The 21,616-nt window shown below is 38.7% G+C and overlaps 1 protein-coding gene and 1 long non-coding RNA gene across 2 annotated transcripts; one reads left to right on the top strand and one right to left on the bottom strand.

Moving 5' to 3' along the window:
• Positions 1–4,997: 4,997 nt before the first annotated feature.
• Positions 4,998–6,389, bottom strand: LOC117599083 (uncharacterized). Its single transcript, XR_004579521.2, has 2 exons — positions 6,155–6,389; positions 4,998–5,267 (listed from the first exon to the last, which is right to left on the bottom strand). It is a non-coding gene; the product is annotated as an uncharacterized LOC117599083 (long non-coding RNA).
• Positions 6,390–6,573: 184 nt separating this feature from the next.
• On the top strand, positions 6,574–20,176 carry rab4b (RAB4B, member RAS oncogene family). Its single transcript, XM_026934877.3, has 8 exons — positions 6,574–6,741; positions 13,746–13,826; positions 14,651–14,765; positions 14,853–14,915; positions 15,685–15,839; positions 16,176–16,271; positions 16,439–16,601; positions 17,531–20,176. Exons 1-7 carry the CDS (start codon positions 6,726–6,728, stop codon positions 16,552–16,554), a joined length of 642 nt encoding a protein of 213 aa, XP_026790678.1. The 5' UTR covers positions 6,574–6,725; the 3' UTR covers positions 16,555–16,601; positions 17,531–20,176.
• The last annotated feature ends 1,440 nt before the right edge of the window (positions 20,177–21,616 follow it).

The following is a 21,616-nucleotide window of genomic DNA, read 5'->3' on the forward strand; positions in this document are numbered from 1 at the left end:
GGGATCTAAATCTGCATCCTGATTTCTGTATAGCTGTTTTGTGACAATGTCTACTGTTAAAAGTGCTATACAAATAAAACTGAATTCAGTTGAACTGTTGGGTTTGTTAACTTTGCATAAACAGTGTTTAAGGGATGTATACTGTCATCAGGGTTGTGTTCCTGCAGCAGATCCTCCTCTTCCTTGCCTTTCACAATCTTTCATGCACGGCTGAGATGTAAAAGCATTTTTGGCACGACGTCTGATTGAAGTAAACACTACGGAAATGTGACTGAAGTGCATCGCTGTTGTTTCTCGTTCTCTGTCGTGCTCTCTTCAATGTAAAACACTCACGGTAATTTATGGGATGTCTATTTCCGCTCCCGCTCTCAGTGACATGCTTGTTCTTCACTTTGCAGTTCTATTCAGTTGGCCCATGTAAGCAAGCATGTGTGACTCAGAGTTGTGTTGCCAAAGCAGCGAGAACATCTTTCCAGAACCTGTGCTTTGTGTTGGGCCTGTGACCCGATCAGCCCTTCTCCCTGAGGGCAGTGGAGCGTGGTGTGAGGAACGGAAAGCAGATTTGTGAGTGTGTTTATGTTTGTGTGTCTTTAGGGGAGGGCCTGAGGGGAGGTTGGGGGACTCATGCAGTTTCCAGCCAATAAGTCATCACTGGGACAAAAAAGCCTGCAGAAGATCAGATAGTGATGAGTGAGTGTAAGGAGGTGAAAGCATTCTTTCCAGCAGTGGACGTGGCTTGGCCTGTCCCATAAGCACTGATCTACTGACCACTCAGCCCAATATCATATAGATCCAGTGCTTCTATTTCATCTCTTTCTCTCTCTCTCTCTCTCACACACACACACACACACACACAAACGCTGATGTTTTTTGGAAGTTTGGAGACTGAGGGTTTGAGCATGTAGTTCAATCTCATCTCATGTTTGCAATATAAACACAATTCCTTATGTCAGTAGTATATGTAAAGAATAAAATACAACCATTATCACCCTGAAGTTGATTATTTTCCAATAACAGCATACCCTGATTTGATTTGTTTTATTTCTCTTACATGGCAGCAGATACTAACTCTAACAATTTTAACCATTTATAATTACTTTTAGTGTTGTGGAACATCCATGAAACAAGTTCCTGGTATTGCTTATGTTATAGCGTCTACACAGAATTGTTGTAACAATACAAAAAAAAACCCACAGTCTCCTTATAGGATGTTTCACTATATCAGAAATTACTACATGTCTTTCCTTGCTTTTTTAATCTCTGTGAATGAGGGAAAATGAATCAACACTTAAGAATTTAACAACGCTGTGGTATAAGATTGCAAAGCACTGATACATTAATAAATTATGTCACAGTACATTTTTCTGAGATCTTAAATGTATCATCAGGACTTTCATAACTCTGACATTATCACTGTAATTATTACATACCATTATTGTAAAGAGTAGTTAACTGAATGGTAATTTATATTTTTGCACTGAATGTTTAAGTGTCCTGTTTTTTCCATGTTGATATTTTAAAATTTAATGTCTACAACCATAACCTATAAGTAAAATAATACATTTTATAAAACATGGAGTTACTGTTTTTGGCACACTATTAGCAAACCTAAATATTGTGATGCTAATTGAGTATTGTGAAAATGTCTTCAAGTATCAATGTGATATTTTTGCCATATCGCCAACCCTTAATAACATATTAACATACAAGTAAAATTGATGTTCAAAAAAGGCTTTCCACTCAGTTATATTCCACTCTAAGGTCAGCCTGCCATATTATACATGACATATTTAGCCTGTGTGGTTCATCATTTGTAATGATTCTTCATTAACTATAATCATTTAACTGAATAATTATATCTGCCATAATCTTTCTTATAAATAGCTAATGATAGCTAATTGCCTGAATGTGCTGTTCAAGGTATTTTAGAGGTCAACAGTCTTTTTCAGTGTCTACAGAGTTGCATTATTAGAATAACAGTTCAGGATTTATTAATACCACCATATTTAAGTTGAGCCATCTCATTTTCTATTAATTGCACATCTGTCTCTAAGTGCTAACCTCACTAGTCTTCTAATCACAGAGTTGTCTTGGCTCTGGACCCAAACACCAAGATAAAGCGGTTACTGAATAGGAATGAATGAATGAATGAAATACAGCCTTATTAGATGCTTGCTGTGACAATGGAAAGCTCCACGAGACAAATGACAGGTTTAAACTAGCCAGCCAGTGAACGACAGGATCTTTCTCTGGTTCTTGAAATACAACAGGGTTTGACATGAGCCCTGATCTCTGGCTATATTTACAAGAGCAAGACAACAGAACATATCAGTTTATCTCAGTCATGAATCCCATGTCAAAATCTGTCTTACATCTTACCATCAATTGTACTTTTCTAAATTATTCTCTACAATAGAACTATAGTCTTGTATATTGTCCAATCATTACACTGAGAATATTTTTTCATAATGGTGCTTTAAAAATGAAATAGAGACACCATTGAGAGTAGTTCTCCTGCACTGTCTTGCATACCCATGAAAGTCAAGTTTTCCATTGAACAATGTGAATGGCAGTGATGTGAGAAGGAATTGGCCTTTTCCCCCTTTTTCCCCCACAGGCTAGAGAAAGCAGTAAAAGAGAGTGACACAAAGCGAGAAGCATTTTATTTCCCAGCAGACCTTTCACTGGCCACACACTCTGCCCCAGAAAGCCTGTCTTTCAGCCAATGGTCTTCTAGGCCATTTCTTTCACTCAAAGACCTGATGCAGTTTTGCCTTTGTGTCAGGCTTCTGTGGGTTGCTGGCCTGAGGTTAGACTTAAATGCCAACATGACACGAGAATGAAAGCTCTATAAAGAGAATTGAGCTTCACAGCAACAGCACTGAATAAAGCAGAGAGAGAGAGAGGCTTAAACATGTGTTACTCAACACACCCTTCACACAGTTCACCTTATTGCCTTTAAGCATACCGAGCATCTCTAATGTACCAATAATAATGCACCAATGGTTGCCTGGTTTATTCTTCATCAGAAGTATTTCTAAGAATTGACCGAAATGAACTTTGAAAAGCCTGGATCATTCCAATGGGAGGTGTTTTGCTCTTAGCAGGAAGTCCATGAAACAAGAAGGGCGGGGAAGTAAACAGTAAGTAGGAATAGGTGAAAGTGCACAGTTTGAAAGTGCACATTGGCAGACTTGAGAGAGACGATGACAATGAGAAAAACAATATAGAATCACAACACCACAGCAGTATTGGACAACATTACAGTTCTGACCTTCAGAAGGTTTTACAATATTTGGTTTATTCAGCATTAATCAGGGGATCTATTCTGTATAGACTAAGCTGCTACACTCATGTTATTTGATATGATTGTCAAAGCAGGAAGACCTCTTTTCCAGCTTTATACCATTCTTTTGTCTCTATGAGAACACAATTGTTTTTAAAAATTGCTTACTGCTGACAGGCTGTGCTAGTCTCCTTTTAGAAAGACTTACCAAACACAAAAGATTAGCCTTATCTCTCAATGAAGTTGCAAGTCTCATTGAAGTTTGCAGCCAGGCATAATGACTGAGCCTTGGACCTACACTTTTTTCCAACATATTTTGAAAAACAGGCCTATTCCACATGTTCTTGGCCTGTTGTGGGCTCCGGTTGTTCCCACATGATGGCAAGGTCACTAAACACTGACTCCTCAAGCAACAGCTACATTACTTTTTGACTGATGGGAAATACTTAACAGGTTGGATTTAAATATGTATTGCGCTCGCAGAAAACAAAACAACGTAGAGACATTATTGCCCAAGATTGTGTCCAGACATACTCCCTTTAGATTTGTTCTTCTCAACACACCAGCACTGTCAAAGTTTCTGACAATTCCCATCGTCCTTCATTCACCACTCCTGTCTTGTTGCTAGGTGGGTCATTCAGACATTTCTGAAGGTTTCCAAAGTCTGTTAAGAAGGAGGGCAAACCCAACATACAGATCTATAAGACTAGTCTGCTGTACTTTTTTTATTATTATTTGATAAGTTGGTCAAACCAGAAAGACCTCTTTTCCAGCTTTATCCCATTCTTCTTTCGTTGCTGACAGGCTGCGCCAGTCTCATTTAAGAAAGACTCAACAAACACAACAGAGATTAGCCCTATCTCTCAATGAAGTTGTGACTCACTGTTGTAACTTGATTCAAGTTGGAAAATGATTCATCGTTTTAGCACCATCATTTTGGAGTTAGCTCAGTGCCCCAAACACACATTCTGTCTTCATTTTTCATGCTTCTATGAGGTCATTTAAGCTACATGTCCTGACATGCCTCTCATGCCTGTGTATATGTGTACTGATAGTGTGTGTGTGTGTGTGTGTGTGTGTGTGTGTGTGTGTGTGCAGTTCAGAATTAGACTCCACTTAACCCTAATCTGTCTCCTACGTTAACAAGTGTGTCCAAGGCCAACTGCTTGGCTCCTCTGCAGTCTAAACAATATCAGCCCTAAGGTGTAACAGCCTTGTACCTTATGGGTTTGGTCTCTACGCCGGAGTAGGAGGCCATAGCGAAAGCACCCCGCTTTTCCTTTATTCATAGTTTAGACAACCTTAAGAAAACATCCGTGCCCTCACACGAAGCTTCCTCCTCCTTTTAATCTCCGAGACAAAAAAGAGCTTTTAAAAATAACTGAAGAGGTTTGGGGAGGGGGTTCTGTCTCAGGAGAACAAAGATAGGGAGGAAACCACAGAGATAGCGGTAGAGGGTTCTGTAATTTATCACCTGTTGCCCCAGGCATTCCTGCATGACGGGAGCTCTGAAGCTGTGTGTGTTTTTGTGTGTGTGTGTGTGTGTGTGTGTGTGTGTGTGTGTGCGCAAAAGAATGAGGCAAGGATAAGAAATAACAGCAGATCAGTTTCTTTGTCATCCTCAGCCAGCACTTTTGACAACCAGCATAAAGAAAAAGTGTAGTGAAATATTCCACCCATGTATTTAATCTGTTCTGATTCAAAGACAACATATGGCTGAGCAATTTTTAATCATGATCCAACAGAGATACACTTTTGTTCAATTGTCATGTGGGACTAATTGTAATCATAGGGTTTTTCAGAATCATTATTGCATTTGATGAAATAATCATTGTAATACTGCAGAGTTCATTGCTCTCACAAACAACTCCATGCCTTCTTCTCAAACTCTTCATGTAACCAATCAGGTGTATCAGAACTGAGAACACACCATCTGGATAGCTGGGGGAGTTTCAGGACTCAGATCTACATAGATCTACGGCTGTGGGTGAGAAAGACAAAGATTCTCAATGCTTTAACTGCCACCATGTGGTGAACTAATGAAAGGCAAACATATTGCTCACCTGATATAATTTAGAATAAGAGTATTCATGCTTGCATTGTATTTCAACAAAACCCCATGATCTAGTATTCTTAGTGCTAGTTTGGACACGTTATTTTTCTGTGATGTAAGCTTGCATGCATTTATTTATATTATGCAAATTTATATTATGCTGCATTTACACTGCAGGACAGAACAGCAGGTTACTAAATGACCTTTCTCTTTGCTGACATGCTGATAAGTGAATATATGGGCAATGCAAACAAACAATACAAATGGCAATATGCTCAATACTATGCTCAGTCTTTGTCCAATTTTAAGCATCCTATTTTTTATGTCCATTGTCCCTATCTGCTTAAATGGTTTGTGGTGTGAGTCTTTGTTATAATCTTCTGTAGTAGGTCTAACTTTGTTTTCATGAGTAGCTCCTGTATGATGCTGTAGTCATAATAATGTAATTTAAATGTCAGATATAGTTTGAAATGACTTGTCTGTTGTACAAAAAATAGCATATTCATTATCACTGTATTGTTTTATTGCTAATAAAATCAGCTTGGGGGGCATGGTGGCTTAGTAGGGAGCACTGTTGCTTCTCGCCTCTGGGGTTGGGGGGTTCGACTCCTGCCTCTGCCCTGTGTGCACAGAGCTTGCATTTTCTCACCGTGCTTCGGGGGGTTTCCTCTGGGTTCTCCGGTTTCCTCCCCCAGTCCAAAGACATGCACTGTAGGCTGATTGGCATTTCCCAAATTGTCTGTAGTGTTTGAATGTGTGTGTGTGTGTGATTGTGCCCTGCGATGGGTTGGCACCCCATCCAGAGTGTCCCTCACCTTGTGCCCCGAGTCCCCTGGGATAGGCTCCAGGCTCCCCACGACCCTGTGTAGGATAAGCAGTACAGAGAATGGATGGATAGATGGATGAAAAATCAGCCTGTACTGATATGTAAAGATTCGAATCTTTTCAGTGTACTGAATTAAATGATTCGATTCACTAAAATAATCGTTTCGCTTATCACTATTTAAACTGTTTGTATAAAAATAGGCTGTATAAATCAAACCCTGAGACCCTGCGACCACAACTAAAGATCTCATGTGGAGTTTCACAGGACGGAAAGTTAGGAAATTGACATTAGTTTCCTAGGAAGTGGTCTGAGTCAGACTGAACTGATCCCGAGTCAGCTAGAAGTTGTTGCCGTAACGTGCGTAATGACGCAATCAGAGCGTGGACGCACTCGGCTTGTTGTAAAACAGGAAGCGGTCTGGCGGTGGAGGAAAGTAGCTAGCCTGGTGGCTAACGTCATTGGAGACTGAGTGCCGTGAAACGGAGTGACAGCAGAGTAGTTTGGGAGGAAAAACTGTCGCCACGCCATTGAGTACAACTCGGTTTAAACGTGTGGCCGCCATGTCAGAGACATACGGTAACGTTACACACTTCAGGCAGTTAGCGAACGCGCAGGCTAGCAAACAGTTAGGTAGCTCTCTATAGCAACCTATACAGTCATCCAGCTAGCTTGTTGATGCATCAACAGGAACCTCTTGGGGTTTTGACAGCTAGCTAAATCAGATAAGACAACATCCTGCCTTTAGGTGCATCTAGCGCTCAGTGGGGTTATATATCCTACATGACTGACTCATGTTTAAACTGACAATATCGCTGCACTTTGCACATTTTTATTTGACGAATGTTTTTTAAAAGTGTGTTTTCCAAACTGAAAATGAGCAAATTAGCCAGCAGAGCTTTAGTTCTAAAGTAAATGGATTGTAGATTATTGCAGAGGATGTTGTTTAGCCCCATGTTTTTTGTTTGTCAGGATAAAACTGATGTTTAAAGCAAACTGCTGTCTACTATACGCTAGCTAATTAGCTTGATGACTTTCTAGCTAGCAGGTGTAACAGCTGTTAACGCCTAGCTGCACCATTTACCCTAGTTATAGAAATGAGATGCTATGATGGTTACAGCAGCAGCCAGGATATTATTATTCATAACAAAACTGGATATACAATCATTCTCAACTGGCTTCACCTCCTACAGCACTTGGCTTGCACAGCTGATGAACTGTTTTTTTTTTTTTTTCTCTAGAAACCTTCTGTTTCTTTTTTTTTAAGTACAAGGAATATATATTAGTGGAAAGTATACTATTCTCAGACATGCCTGTGAGCTTGCAGTTATTTATGGTATAAATATGTGAGCACAAATCCTGTTCCTTGATATTTACCTTCTTCCAGACTTCAGTTCCAACCCTGATCCAACACACTTACTCCAAATATTCAGGTTGCTTTCTTATCTGGATCAGATCAGTAAGATTACTACTGGGAGTGGATTCAGTAGGAAAGTAGATTAACACGCGCGAGACTGGCGATCACAGGTCCAGCTCGGTTGTGAGTTTACATACATTGTCCGCATAAACACTCTTCAGATTATCTTAGGTGCCTGATTTTTTTTAATTGCTAGTGAATTAGCACGAAACATTTAAACTCCAACTACCTTATGTGAAAAACTAGTTGCTAGTTTGTTAACTTAATACATGCTCAGGTCAAATTTGATTTAATATTGTACTTATTATTACTCGCCTATTCTATAGTGTCTTATTAAATGCCCTTAAATTTATGCCCAGTCACACATGTGGTTGCTTTTCCATCCATACAGCTCTTGTGTTATATTGCTTCATGTATTTGCACTGTATTATAATGAAATATTCATGTAGGTGTCCATTTCAGCTCGCATAAAGCCCCACCTCCTTCCTCCCCCGCTGAAATCGAGCACCTACAGGGAATAATGTACGTCTTACCAAGGCACTGTAATTGTCCTATTGATCTCTTTAGCTAGTTCACCTCTCCAGATGAAGCATGCATCGCTTTCATGGCTTGAGAGCGTGTGTCTTGAGATGTTGAGACTTTTTTTTTTTTTTTTTTTAATTTCTGGTGCATTGTGACTTAAAGCTGCCAGATGTAAGGTTTGGGCTTTCACCCCCACTTGTAGAAAAATGCTGTTGTAAGCTGCTTTCAGAAGAAAATTTCGTAACGTGGGGTGGGTTGTGCTGCGCCGTTCTCTACCACAAAGATTTATTTCACAGCTGCAAGTGCACACATTTAGAGATAATTCATGGCTGCACAATGTGCACTAAGTAGTGTGCCTAAATAGTACTGACACCAGTGGTGTTATGACAAGCTATTATGCAGTAGTATGCGGTTTTGGACGCAGCCCAAACTCTGTCCAGGACTCTGACAGAGTTTTTTTCCCTCAGTATTATAGGATAATTATGAGAACAGATACTTTATTGTGCACATCAGTGTGTCTGGAGCAACTGAAAGGTTTTGACACTGTAATCTCATGCAAAGTCGTCTATGATGCCAAAAACTAGCTCACTAACACTAACCAGCTAGCCATCATATAGTGTAGAGGGCAAAACCATCATACCTGGTCACATTTTTATCAACCAAACAGTGTTCTACATGTGTCGTTTTGTCTAATCTGAGTTTGTTCTCCAGCCTGTAAAAATATCTTCAGGATGAGGGTAGTGCTAACAACCAATCAAGACACAGAGCCTTAAATATGTTTCCCATCGAGGGTGATCAGACGCCTCAGATGACTCACTCTCGCCTAATATAAACCAGTTTGCAATGCAAAAATACACAAACACCTCCTGTTAGTCACTAGTTGGCCATTAGGAGTTCTAGCTAAACAACTACACAACTGGTATGACGCAAATTCCACTAAGGATAAATTCACTGTTCAGTGAGGAAAAAAGCTAGAATACATCAGTCCTTAATCCTTTTTCCTTTATAGTATAATATTGTGTATCTTGTGCGCACTCTTTCTCCTGATTGGCTGCCTGCTCCAGCCTGTCAATATGTAGTTGGACATTTTTCGTGCCTAATGTTTTGTGCCTCAATAATCATGTTTTTTCTAAAAAAAAAAAAAAAAAAATTTTATTACTTTAGTGTCAGGGTCAGTTATTTCTCCTCTTCTATGTTTGCTTACTAAAGTAGCTCTGTTTAGTTATGGGAAAGAAGATGGCTTGATTAAAGGAGAGCTGCTTGTGGTGAACAGTCATAGTCTGGTTACGTAGGCCTGATGGACTCACTGTCACCTTGGTGCTTTTTTCGAAGTAAAGCACGGAAATCCCTTGGTTTGCACAGCAGCTGTGTAAATACTCTCCTTCTTGCTTGAGTTGCCATTAAAATCTTTTAAGCAGTCACAGCATAGATTAGAGAAGAACACTGGATGAAGATGCATTAGATTTGTCAAGGTAAAGTGCAGGATCCATGTTTGTGGTACACGCTTCTTCAGGCTTTTGTTAGAAATGCGTAGTCAGTGGTACCGCATTAGATTTGATAACCCCAGCTATGTTTATTTAAAGTAAGTAATAAATTAAGGAAAGTAGTACACTCAGCTAATTTTCCTGTTTACTGAGTTGTAGTTTTTTAAGCATTGAGTTTCCACAATATAAATGCAGATTTAAAAAAAATAACCCTCTTGACTCTTGTTTTAAAGTGTGTGGCGAAGGAGTGTCAAATGAAGGAAGGAACGATTAGCACCATGTCATTTTCCGTGAGCACTTAAGGTTATGTTGTTCGAGTACACATGCATACAATGAACCTAGCATACAAAGCATGCTTACATTACAGAAAAGATCACTTAGAATAATGTTGCTTAACTGAGGTTTTCTCCAGGCTTGTTATCACAAACAATATTAACAATGGATTTCTCATACAGGAAGAGAAGATATTATATAATGCAGTATGCGTAATTACTGAAACAAGTATTTACCTGGCATTTGATTTTCTGCAATGCTGAAGAAAAGAATTAGAGATTATAAGAATTTGACCTTAAGCAAAAATTTTTATACCATAAATCAGGGATGTAAAAAAATAGCTTTTTTTTTCCTCCAGGCTAATTGACTGGTACATTTAGATGTACAGTTGAGAATAATGCCGCATCTATGTAATAATGTAGTAATAAAGCAGTGGAAAGAACCCAGGGAATACGTAATACATAATAAAAAAGAAATTCATGTCAGTCATCAGTCACTCAGGTCAACAAGCTTAGAAAAACATGTAACATGATACAGGTTGTTAATCATTATCACGGTCTTGCCCTTCCAAATCGCGGTAGCCTGTAACATGCAGATAAGTGCTCTAACACACTTTTGTGAGCAGAGGTTTCAGTTACATTTTTTCTGGGTGCTTTGGTAAGTCATGGTATTGCTGTGGTGCAAATATACATTTAATTTTGGTATAACTAACTAAATAAATATAATATAATATAATACAATATAATACACCGATCAGCCATAACATTATGACCACTGACCGGTGAAGCGAATAATATTGATTCTCTCGTTACAATAGCACCTGTCAAGGGTTGAGATATATTAGGCAGCAAGTGACCAGTCGGTTCTCGAAGTTCATGTGTTGGAAACAGGAAAAATGGGCAAGCGTAAGGATTAGAGAGACTTTGACAAGGGCCAAATTGTGATGGCTAGATGACTGGGTCAGAGCATATTTAAAACGGCAGGCCTTGTGGGGTGTTCCTGGTATGCAGTGGTTAGTACCTACCAAAAGTGGTCCAAGGAAGGACAGCCGGTGAACCGGCAACAGGGTCATGGGCGCCCAAGGCTTACTGATGCGTGTGGGGAGTGAAGGCTAGTCCGTCTGGTCTGATCCCACAGAAGAGCTATAGTAGCACAAATTGCTGAAAAGTGAAAGCTGGCTATGATAGAAAGGTGTCGGAACACACAGTGCATCGCAGCTTGCTGCGTATGGGGCTGTGTAGCCACAGACCTGTCAGAGTGCCCATGCTGACCTCTGTCCACTGCCAAAAGTGCCTACAATGGACAGGTGAGCATCAGAACTGGACCACGGAGCAATGGAAGAAGGTGGCCTGGTCCGATAAATCATATTTTCTTTTACATCATGTGGAAGGCCGGGTGTGTGTGCATCGCTTACCTGGGGAAGAGACTATGGGAAGAACGCAAGCTGGCGGAGGCAGTGTTATGCTCTGGGCAATGTTCTGCTGGGAAACTTTGGCTCCTGGCATTCATGTGGATGTTACTTTGATACATCACCTACTTAATCATTGTTGCAGACCAGGTACACCCCTTCATGGCAACGGTATTCTCTAATGGAAGTGACCTCTTTTGGCAGAATAATGCGCCCTGCCACACTATAAAAATTGTTCAGGAATGGTTCAAGGAACATGACAAAGAGTTCAAGGTGTTGACTTGGCCTCCAATTTCCCCAGATCTCAATCCAATCGAACATCTGTGGGGTGTGCTGGCCATCAGATCCATTCCAAGGAGGCCCCACCTCGCAACTTCCAGAAATTAAAGGATCTGCTGTTAACGTCTTTGTGCCAGATACCACAGCACACCTTCAGGGATGTAGTGGAGTCCATGCCTCGACAGGTCAGGGCTGTTTTGGCAGCAAAAGGGGGACCAACACAATATTAGGCACGTGATCATAATGTTATGGCTGATCGGTGTATAATATAATATAATAATTCACACCAATACCTGAATGTGAGACATTTGGTATATTTTAATATATTATAAATATTTTTATATATTATAAATATTTTTATATATTATAAATATTTTTATATATTACAAAGCATATCACAATTGCAGTGTGTAATAATATAATCGCAGTAAGCCATTTTCATATCACGCAGCTCATATCACGCAGCTCAAAACTGAGAGGACAAACACAGCCATAATGAAATACAAATAATCAGCAATGTTTCAGATTCGCAGGAGAAATTCATGTATCTAAAATATCCCAGACTTTATAAAACTTTTATTATAACAGAGTCCTATTTGGATGGTTTCTGTAACAAAAATGTTTGTACTTTCCCTTTTGATAAAACGCAGATGGATATGAATTAACTCCTGATGAGTGAGTTTCTACTTTTTTTATGAACATGGAAATACATGTATCACACACAATTATTTTTTATTTTTAATTTTTAAATTTTTTTATTTTTTAAACTCAATGCAAGAAGTGTATACAAACAGAACTAAAATGGTAAGAGCACTGCTCAATTTATCAAAAGGTCACTCTCCTGGAAGTATCCTGTTTTGCCCAAGAGAACAGTGAGCTCCCAGAAGTACTAAGTAGATTCACAGAGTAGGTGATATTACCCCCAGCTCGGTGATGCCAAACTAATGTTGTCCAAATACAGCTTACGGATGGGATGTCTCATCACAATAAACACAGTAGCGTTAAATTCAGATCCTACACTGCAAAAAAATGGCATCATAGCAAGTGAAAATATTTTGAATATAGTCACATATATCTAGTGTTTCCTATTATAAGATTACCATAAACCAAATATAAGATTATTAAACCTATGTATTTATTTATGTATTTATTTATTTACTAATTTCGAGCTCTGAATAGTCTTGTTCTATTGGCAGATAATTTTGCACATTTTAAGCATTTATTTCTAGAAAGAAGCAAAATTACCTGCCAATACAGTTAGAAAATCTAAAGCTTAAAATCAGTAAAAGTGTCTTTGAACTATGTTTAATAATCTTATATTTGGTTTATGGTAATCTTATAATAGGAAATACTAGATAAATTTGACTATATTCAAGATATTTTCACTTGCTAAGACATCAGTCTTTAACGAAATGTCTTGTTCCCTCATAAGATCGTACTGTTGTCTTTACACTGGGACTGGTCACATCCGCTGGCAGACTGAATCCTCCCTGTGTTCAGAGCGGATCTGCAGACCCGCACATGTAGACCCCCTACTCCACCAGCACAAAGAGCTTTTGGGACATTCTGTGCTCACGCAGGTTGACCGCGACCTTGTGCTCATCTGCGTAGGCAGGGTCAATCTCTGCTTCAGTCCAGCTGCACATCTGCAAACCTCTGGATCATATTACAAAAATGACATCATCTGCCACTGTCATGGTTGTGTGTGTGTGTGTTTGTGTGTATGTCTGTGTGTGTTTTCTGCTGTTTTCTTTCCTACACTCAGAATACTGCCAGGATGTTACTTTTATCTGTGCTCTTTTCATTAGTCATCTGTGTCTGTTTCAGGATGAATCACTTAGCCAAACTCCTCGCTATTTCATCTACATGTGGTTTTTTTTTTTTTGTTTTGTTTTTCGTTTAACTTGCACGGAAATGTTGTGTCATGGTTTGGAACAGGACATGCTTGTTTTTAAAAACCCAGAATCATGGGGATTAATTGTGTAAAGTAGAAACCTTTCCACAAAAGACAGTACATGAGTATGAGCGTGAAAAATCAACACGCAGTGAAGATATACGGGTGATACGTGGATAGTCAGAGAACACAGAGTGGCTGCTAGCAATTTTTGTTCATATTCAGTTGTTTATTGATTTTTTTTTTCCCTTCTCTCTGGTCTCTTTTTTCCATGTATTTTCTGGGATTGCTGTCTCGTGGTTTCAGATTTCCTGTTTAAGTTCCTTGTGATTGGCAGCGCGGGGACTGGGAAATCCTGCCTCCTTCATCAGTTTATTGAGAATAAGTGTAAGTGCTTAATAATGCTTTCTTACATTCACCTTCTCACATTCAAAAGTTTAAATTTCATAATGACGTTTTGACGAGTGACAAGGAAAATGAAAATTTTGGAAATAATGGGCCCCATTTATTTCTGCATAAATCTTTACTACGAGCATTTACACATTTGGTATTTATGAAAAATCCTGTAAATTCCGAAAAACGTTTGTATCCTACTCCTACTCCTGAGTGTGTGTAAATTTACGCATAAGACGACTTGGTCAACTTCAAATCATATAATTTGCATGGATTAATGCACATTTTTATTATGTTTACAGCATTTAGCAGGTGCCCTTATCCAGAGCGACTTTTAGAAGTGCTTCGTAGTCTCCATCAAAAACACATCCTCATACTAGGTCACTAGGTCAGGGACTAAGAAGTTATTTTATATTATTGACATTAATTAAAGAACAAAAAAATAAAGAAAGCAAGCCAGCACATACTTACAGAGAAAGACAAATAAAACTAATTACTTAAAAATTGTTATGGGCCTGTCTGTCTTCGCAGAGCTGTAAAACGTAAACAACTGCCTCAGCTGACGGAACGCTCGCAAATGCAGAGAAAATCAGTGTTTCTAAAACTTGTAAATCCCGCGGAAATTTTTAGTTCGGTCTGGTTTATGCAAACATTTACACACAACTTTCTAAAATATTGATTAGTGAGGCCCATTGTGTGTACAAAGTATTCATCAAAAATGAATCTTGGCTGGTTTCTGATTAAATAAGAAGGTTTTAGTAGCTCAGCATCTACAGCATCAAATGTAATTTATTCGAACCGGATGTATGATGTTCCAGTCAAACAAGACTCCAATCACACCATCGGCGTGGAATTTGGTTCGAGAGTCGTCAATGTCGGTGGAAAAACAGTCAAACTGCAGATCTGGGATACGGCAGGACAGGAGCGCTTCAGGTAAAAGCTTATGATTGGTAACACGCAGTAATAACTCTGGGTTCTGTTGATGATTGAATCACCTCACCTGTTCATGGTGTCTCATAGATCAGTGACTCGTAGCTATTATCGGGGCGCAGCTGGGGCTCTCCTTGTCTACGACATCACGAGGTAAGATTGATATGAAGCCCTTGATTTGTAAACTAATGTCTAGCTTAAGATGTTGTTGTTATTATTATTATTATTGTTATTATTATTATTATTAAGTTGATGATGATGATGATGATAAGCACTATAACTGAAAACCCGAATTATTGGGCCATGTGGCTTCACACAGCTGTTTGCTTCCACACCAGTAATTCACAGAGAGCATGACTGTAGAGCTTTATTCTGGAGTGCCATAGTGCTGTCACAGTAATAGCAATGAAGGGATCGGTGTGATGTACAGTGACAGGCCTGTAATAAAATGTAAGAGAAAGCAACTCAGAAAGATCTAGTTGTTGGCTAGGCTTTGTACTGGCACCAGATAAAAGGGTGGTGGTGAAAGCCTGACTAGAAGGATTGTGTTTTTGGGGTAGTGCAGTAAACTTACTGGAGGATTTCTGTGTGTATCATCTTACATTTATGGGAGTCATCTTTCCCCCATTCTCTTATTACCGACTCCACTCTACGAGCACGAGTTTATACTTCCAAGGTAAAACACCTTTCCTGATGCACTGTGCAAGATGAGTCATACTAAATTGTTGCTTAAACAATAACAAGTAATAACAAGTAATAAGAATTGTCCCATGATGATGAAGCAACAACACAGAAGCAGAGCTGTATTGTTCCAGGTTATTGATAATCTAAACAAACGTTTAGTTGCTTCATTTTCCCACAAGTGTCAGAATGCAGTTCTTGTGAAATGGCTCATGTTTTGTGTGGTCTGTGCACTGCTCAGTCGAGAGACCTACAACGCGCTGACTAACTGGCTGACAGATGCTCGGACACTGGCCAGCCCCAACATTGTCATCATCCTTTGCGGGAACAAGAAAGATTTGGATGCAGACCGTGAGGTCACCTTCCTGGAAGCATCTCGTTTTGCCCAAGAGAATGGTGAGTCCCCAAAACTGCTGCATAAAATATTTTAGCTTTTCTTTAAGATGTAGGTGCTCCTGAGGAATTTGGTTAGTTGGAGTAGATGTGATCGATAAGGCAGATTTGCCAATATTAAGTTTGAATAAATCTGATAATAATTTAACCAATAGAGAGTTATTACAATATTAAAATTATGCTGAGCATATCACCCTGAGAACACCGTCTCTACAGTGAAGCATGTTGGTGGTAGTACCGTGTTGAGAGTTACCCTTGACCTTTGATGACAACCTTCTGTTATGCTTCTTGTCATTCATTCTGTGTTTGTGCATTTTTTACCTACTTTTTCTGTCTTAGAGTTGATGTTTTTGGAGACGAGTGCGTTGACTGGGGAGAATGTTGAAGAGGGTTTTCTCAAATGTGCCCGCACAATTCTTAATAAGATAGAGTCTGGTAAGCAAACACTCTTCTGAAATAGAAATTCTGTATAGGTTATTCTTTGTGTATCCTTTAGGTTTGGCATCCATTAGTATTTATGTTACTAAGAGTGTTAGGAAATTGACACAAAGGTTTATTCTGTTGTGTACGAATTTGTATCTCTGTTCATGTCTTGTGTTTAGGTGAGCTGGACCCTGAAAGGATGGGCTCTGGTATCCAGTATGGCGACGCGTCCCTGAGGCAGTTGAGGCAGCCACGGGGCTCTGCTGCACAAACCAAGCAGCAATGTAACTGCTAGGGGTGGGACACACTCCCTCTCCCCGCACACAACCTCTCCTGCTTCAGGTCAGGTCACAGTCCTTAACACCCAGTTTCTCACTCTTGTGTTCAGAACATCAGCCAGTCCAGCCTTTATTGCATCAGTATGGCCAGGCTACAAGTGCATGATCAACTGTTTCAAGTTTGGAAGTTGAAATGGAACAAACAACTCAAGGACTGTTGAGAATCATGGGTTTCTGTAAGCTCATGTATACAGAAGAGGGCAATTAGCATCTCCAGGTGAAAAGTGTGATGGCAGAACTGCACATGTCTCAGAGGAAGCATGTGTTGGTCTTCACACTCGCTGGTTGGTAGGAGAGAAATAGCTTGTAGGTGGAAGGTGGCAGTGATCAGTGAAAGAGTGAATGGAAAAATAGTGTGGTTAATAATAATAATAAGAAAAGCTAAACAAAAACTGTCCCATAAGAAATTATCTGCACACCATAAGCTATTTACACACCTTTTCAAATTAAAAATACCATTTTCAGTTTCCCAACATAGCATAAATAATAATTCAAGTGTCATACTAAACAACCAAAAATGATGTTTTTCATTGTTTAAATATGCCATAAAACCTATTATTATCTTAGCCTTAGAGTGCTTTAAGAGTGCTGTGTTAGATTTGAATGATTATTTTGCTAAAATTAAAGACCTAAACAAAAGCATACAAAGACCAAAGCAACATCTGTAAGTACGATAAATATTGTAAAGCAGAGTGGATATGATGTAAAAAGAAGAAAAGGACAGAGAATAAACCAAGTTATTAGCCTATTTATGGATCGTAATCTGGACACAACACAATCACAAAACAAACATCATTTCTTGCTCCTCAGACTTGAATGTTTAGCCTCTGCTACAGAGCACACTGAGTCCCAAAGGACTGATTTGCACAGTTATCTATGAAGGTTTTCAGTTACCCGTGTTTGGACTTGTCTCTTTCTCTCTTTTTCTCTCAGCTTCAGGTGTGTCTGGGTGTCGTCGTTTCCCCCTCAAACCTGCTGAGACACCTAGAAACATCTGGATCACTTTTTATGAAGTCCGTCTGCAACCTGCATCTGCAACCACTGAGCTTTGGGAGCGCCTCTGATCAAGTAGAGGGATGGTAAAAGTGGTGCAGAGGAATCTTGCAGATTTAACCTTATCCTGTGATTCTTGTGTGTATATACACAAACACACTCACATTGTTCATGTAGAGTAAACAGTGATCAGCCTAATCTCTGTGCACTGGGCTGAAGCGTAGATGATAACATTCTCTATATTTCATACAATGTCACCAACATCAGCGCATTAGTTGACTTGCGTATCCCCTATTTAAATTAAGGCTTATCCAAATCTCAGTAGATATTCTTAATAATGTCAACAAGGTGGCTGGTTGGAGCCAGTCTAAACTAGGTATTCTATTGGCACAAACCAGTTTTAGAGATTACTGTTTCCATGAATACTGCAGCATTGCCCTGGCTTTGAGATGATCTTGCTCGTACGGTACAATCTGTGTGTTTAGTGTAGGTGCAGTAGATGTAGCCTAAGCCTTGTATAATTCTATTTCCTATAGATCATTGTGTCAGCTATGCACCTAGAAAGAAATATCTGCAGCTGAGAACTCTAAGCACAAAGGGGAGATGGTTGATCTGCCCCTCCAGAATTGTTGGTGATCATTATCTAGTGCATATCAGTTGTTCCCTGCAGAATGGCTTGTGTAGGTTATCGCACTGATATCTTAACCTGCAGAAACCACTTTGCACTGGGTGCATTATTATCTGATGTATCTGGCTGTGTTATTTATTGATGTGAAACAAACCACTAACCTTCTGGATCTAGAATAGATTTTATTTTATTTTATTGATTTATCCTTAAACAGAAAGACAGCTTGATGTCATCTAGTTCAGTGTGTCCAAGTTGTAACATGGCCCCAAAGTATAGCACTCTAGTATGAAGTTAAAATGCTAGGAAATGTGTGTTTGCACTTTTTTGTGCACAGAAATCCAGACTAATTCTATCCCAAAAGGTTTAGGAGGCTTTTTGCACTGTGTGATAAAGAACCATCACACACCACAGAGACTAGAAACCATCTTCGCAAGGCCAGATGATTTCACCAAGACACTCAACCAGGGGAATGGCAGTATGAATGGTTAGATATGTTTGTTCCCCCATTCTCACACAGCAATCCTTTTTCAGCTTCTGTGTTTTAAATATCGTCTCTGTGATATGTGCAGGTTCTCTTTCTGTTCTTTGTTTTTCTCTCTGCAAGTGCACTTTTTGACTGTTAATATACTGTACCTATAGAATTGTAAAATTTACAGTAATCTAAATATGATATAGTGACCATTATTATAAGGAGTAATCATTCCTTACTAAATAAGAATTGAGCTTATATCAGTGGTCCAAAATTATGATACTATTGTTACTCTAGGTAGTTGGTGAAGAAAGTGTACTGCAAAATACTGAGCAGTTTAATTTAATTCTCACACTGCCTGCATGGCCTCGGTTCACTGACTATATGTCTGTGCAACTTGGGGGTAGAAATCATTTAAAGAGGTTACATTTAATAAGGATTTAACTTCTACCTAACCTGTTCGGAAATGTTGTAGTACCACGGCTGGGCATTTACAGACAATAAATCACTTGACAAACAGCATTTCTCAACAGTAAACTGGCACACGTGCTTTGGCAGATTGATTGTTCCTGTCAGTTAGAATGGAGATCATATATACTGCTCAACCCCATGAGCTATATGCTTAAAGATATTACTGCTAACCAAAAAATGAAACTTGGTCTATTTATGTTGATTTTGACAGCAGTGTTTCTGACTACATCTGTCTTTACTCTGGGGTTTAAAGACTTGCCCATGTACTGCAGAAACTCATTTGTTGCTTAGCAACCAGTGTGGTTTTTGTTCACCCATGAATACTGTATATCTGAATCATCCATGATGTAAATAATATTGAACTTGTCTATTGGATTGTTTTGGGGGAGGGTGCTTGTTAAATTTTAAAGTTTAACAACTATTAGTAAAGATTGCTTGTTTTTTATGTTACACAATAAGTTTCTTGTCAATTCTGTTTGGTCAAACCCTTGTGACAACGCACTAGGGGTTGCATAATTTTCACCAGTCGACCAGTAATTCAGGAAATTCAATCCAGCTGCCGTTTCGATAGTTAAACCAGAAACTGATTCAGGACAGTTGGCTATTGCATTAAAGCAATTCAGTGCTGTTATAGCACTGGTTAATTCTTAAATCTGATTGGTCAGAAGTTGTTGATTAATTTTCCATAACAGCAGCACTGACAGTAGCACTGGCTGAAAGGCAAATTATAGGTTTCTAAAATTCTAGTTTTATAAAACGTTATATTTTCTATAGTAACAGCTAAATCATAGGAACTTGTTTGTCAGACAGTCCATATAATCTAAGCCTACTAATAAACAGATTATAAAACCTGCTGTTATTTAACAAAGAAAAATATATAATCATTGATAGAGACATTTATTTAACAATTTTTAACAAGTGATAACAAAAACTTGTTTAGTGGATGTTCCAAAACATTAAAATGTAACTAGAAATTGACTATGAATTGAAAAGTGTGTGTCTTTCTTTAATTAATTTTTTTTTAAAAATGCAGCTGGTCAGCATATTTGGCTAATCGGATATAAATAGGGGTTTATTCATTTGTTTTTTATTTATTCATCTTTAGTAGCTTTTTTTTTTATCTTGGTTACAGTTGAGGTCAAAAGTTTACACCCGCCTTTCAGAATCTGCAAAATGTTTATAATTTTACCAAAATAGTAGTTCATGAGTCCCTTGTTTGTCCTGAACAGTTAAACTGTCTGCTGTTCTTCAGAAAAATATTTCAGGTCCCACAAATTCTTTGGTTTTCCAGCATTTTTGTGTATTTGAACCCTTTCCAGAAGGTTCAAACTATTACAGAAGGTTCAAACGCTCACAGATGCTCCTGAAGGAAAAGCCATGCATTAAGAGCCGGGGGTGAAAACTTTTGAACAGAATGGAGATGTGTACATTTTTCTTATTTTGCCTAAATATCATATTTTTTCATTTAGTACTGCCCTTCAGAGGCTACAGAAGATAGTTACATGTTTCCCAGAAGACAAAATAAGTTAAATTTACCCTGATCTTCAAATTCAAAAAGTTTTCACCCCCCGGCTCTTAATGCATGGTTTTTCCTTCTGGAGCATCAGTGTGCGTTTGAACCTTCTGTAATAGTTGCATATGAGTCCCTCAGTTGTCCTCAGTGTGAAAAGATGGATCTCAAAATCATACAGTCATTGTTGGAAAGGGTTCAAATACACAAAAATGCTGGAAAACTAAAGAATTTGTGGGACCTGAAGGATTTTTCTGAAGAACAGCAGGCAGTTTAACTGTTCAGGACAAACAAGGGACTCAGGAACAACTATCACTAAACAAAAAAACACAGCTCTGGATCATTCAGGTAACAACACAGTATTAAGAATCAAGGGGATGTAAACTTTTGAACGGGGTCATTTTTATAAATTCAACTATTATTTTCTCTTGTGGACTATATGTAAACATCTTTTATGTGAAATATCTTATTCAGGTCAGCACTAAATAAACAATAACATGCATTTTGTATGATCCCTCTTATTTTGGTAAAATGATAAACATTTTGCAGATTCTGAAAGGGGTATGTAAACTTTTGACCTCAACTGTATGGTCGCTTTTGGGTAAATTATTTATTAATATTTATATTTTTGGAAAGTTCATTAGAAAACATTGTGGGCAGCAGGATTAAAAACAAACAGCCCTGTACACACCTCTATACTTAACCATAAAAGTGATATTATGTCCCACATATAACTTTCCATTAAAGTAAAAGAAAATAAAGACTTTTCCCAGCGTAGTCTTACACAGTGTGCAGCTGATTGTAAAATTGTAAAATTGGTTTTTAGTCTGAAATATTTCTTTATTTCATATATAGACTAACAAAGTACACTTAACATGCTTTACTTACTTGCTGCCTTGCTACTGGATTTTACATCGCCTGCCTATTCGACGTGTCCGCAGTGGCAAC

This window comes from Pangasianodon hypophthalmus, chromosome 14 (genome assembly GCF_027358585.1).
Source record: "Pangasianodon hypophthalmus isolate fPanHyp1 chromosome 14, fPanHyp1.pri, whole genome shotgun sequence".
NCBI lineage: Eukaryota > Metazoa > Chordata > Actinopteri > Siluriformes > Pangasiidae > Pangasianodon > Pangasianodon hypophthalmus.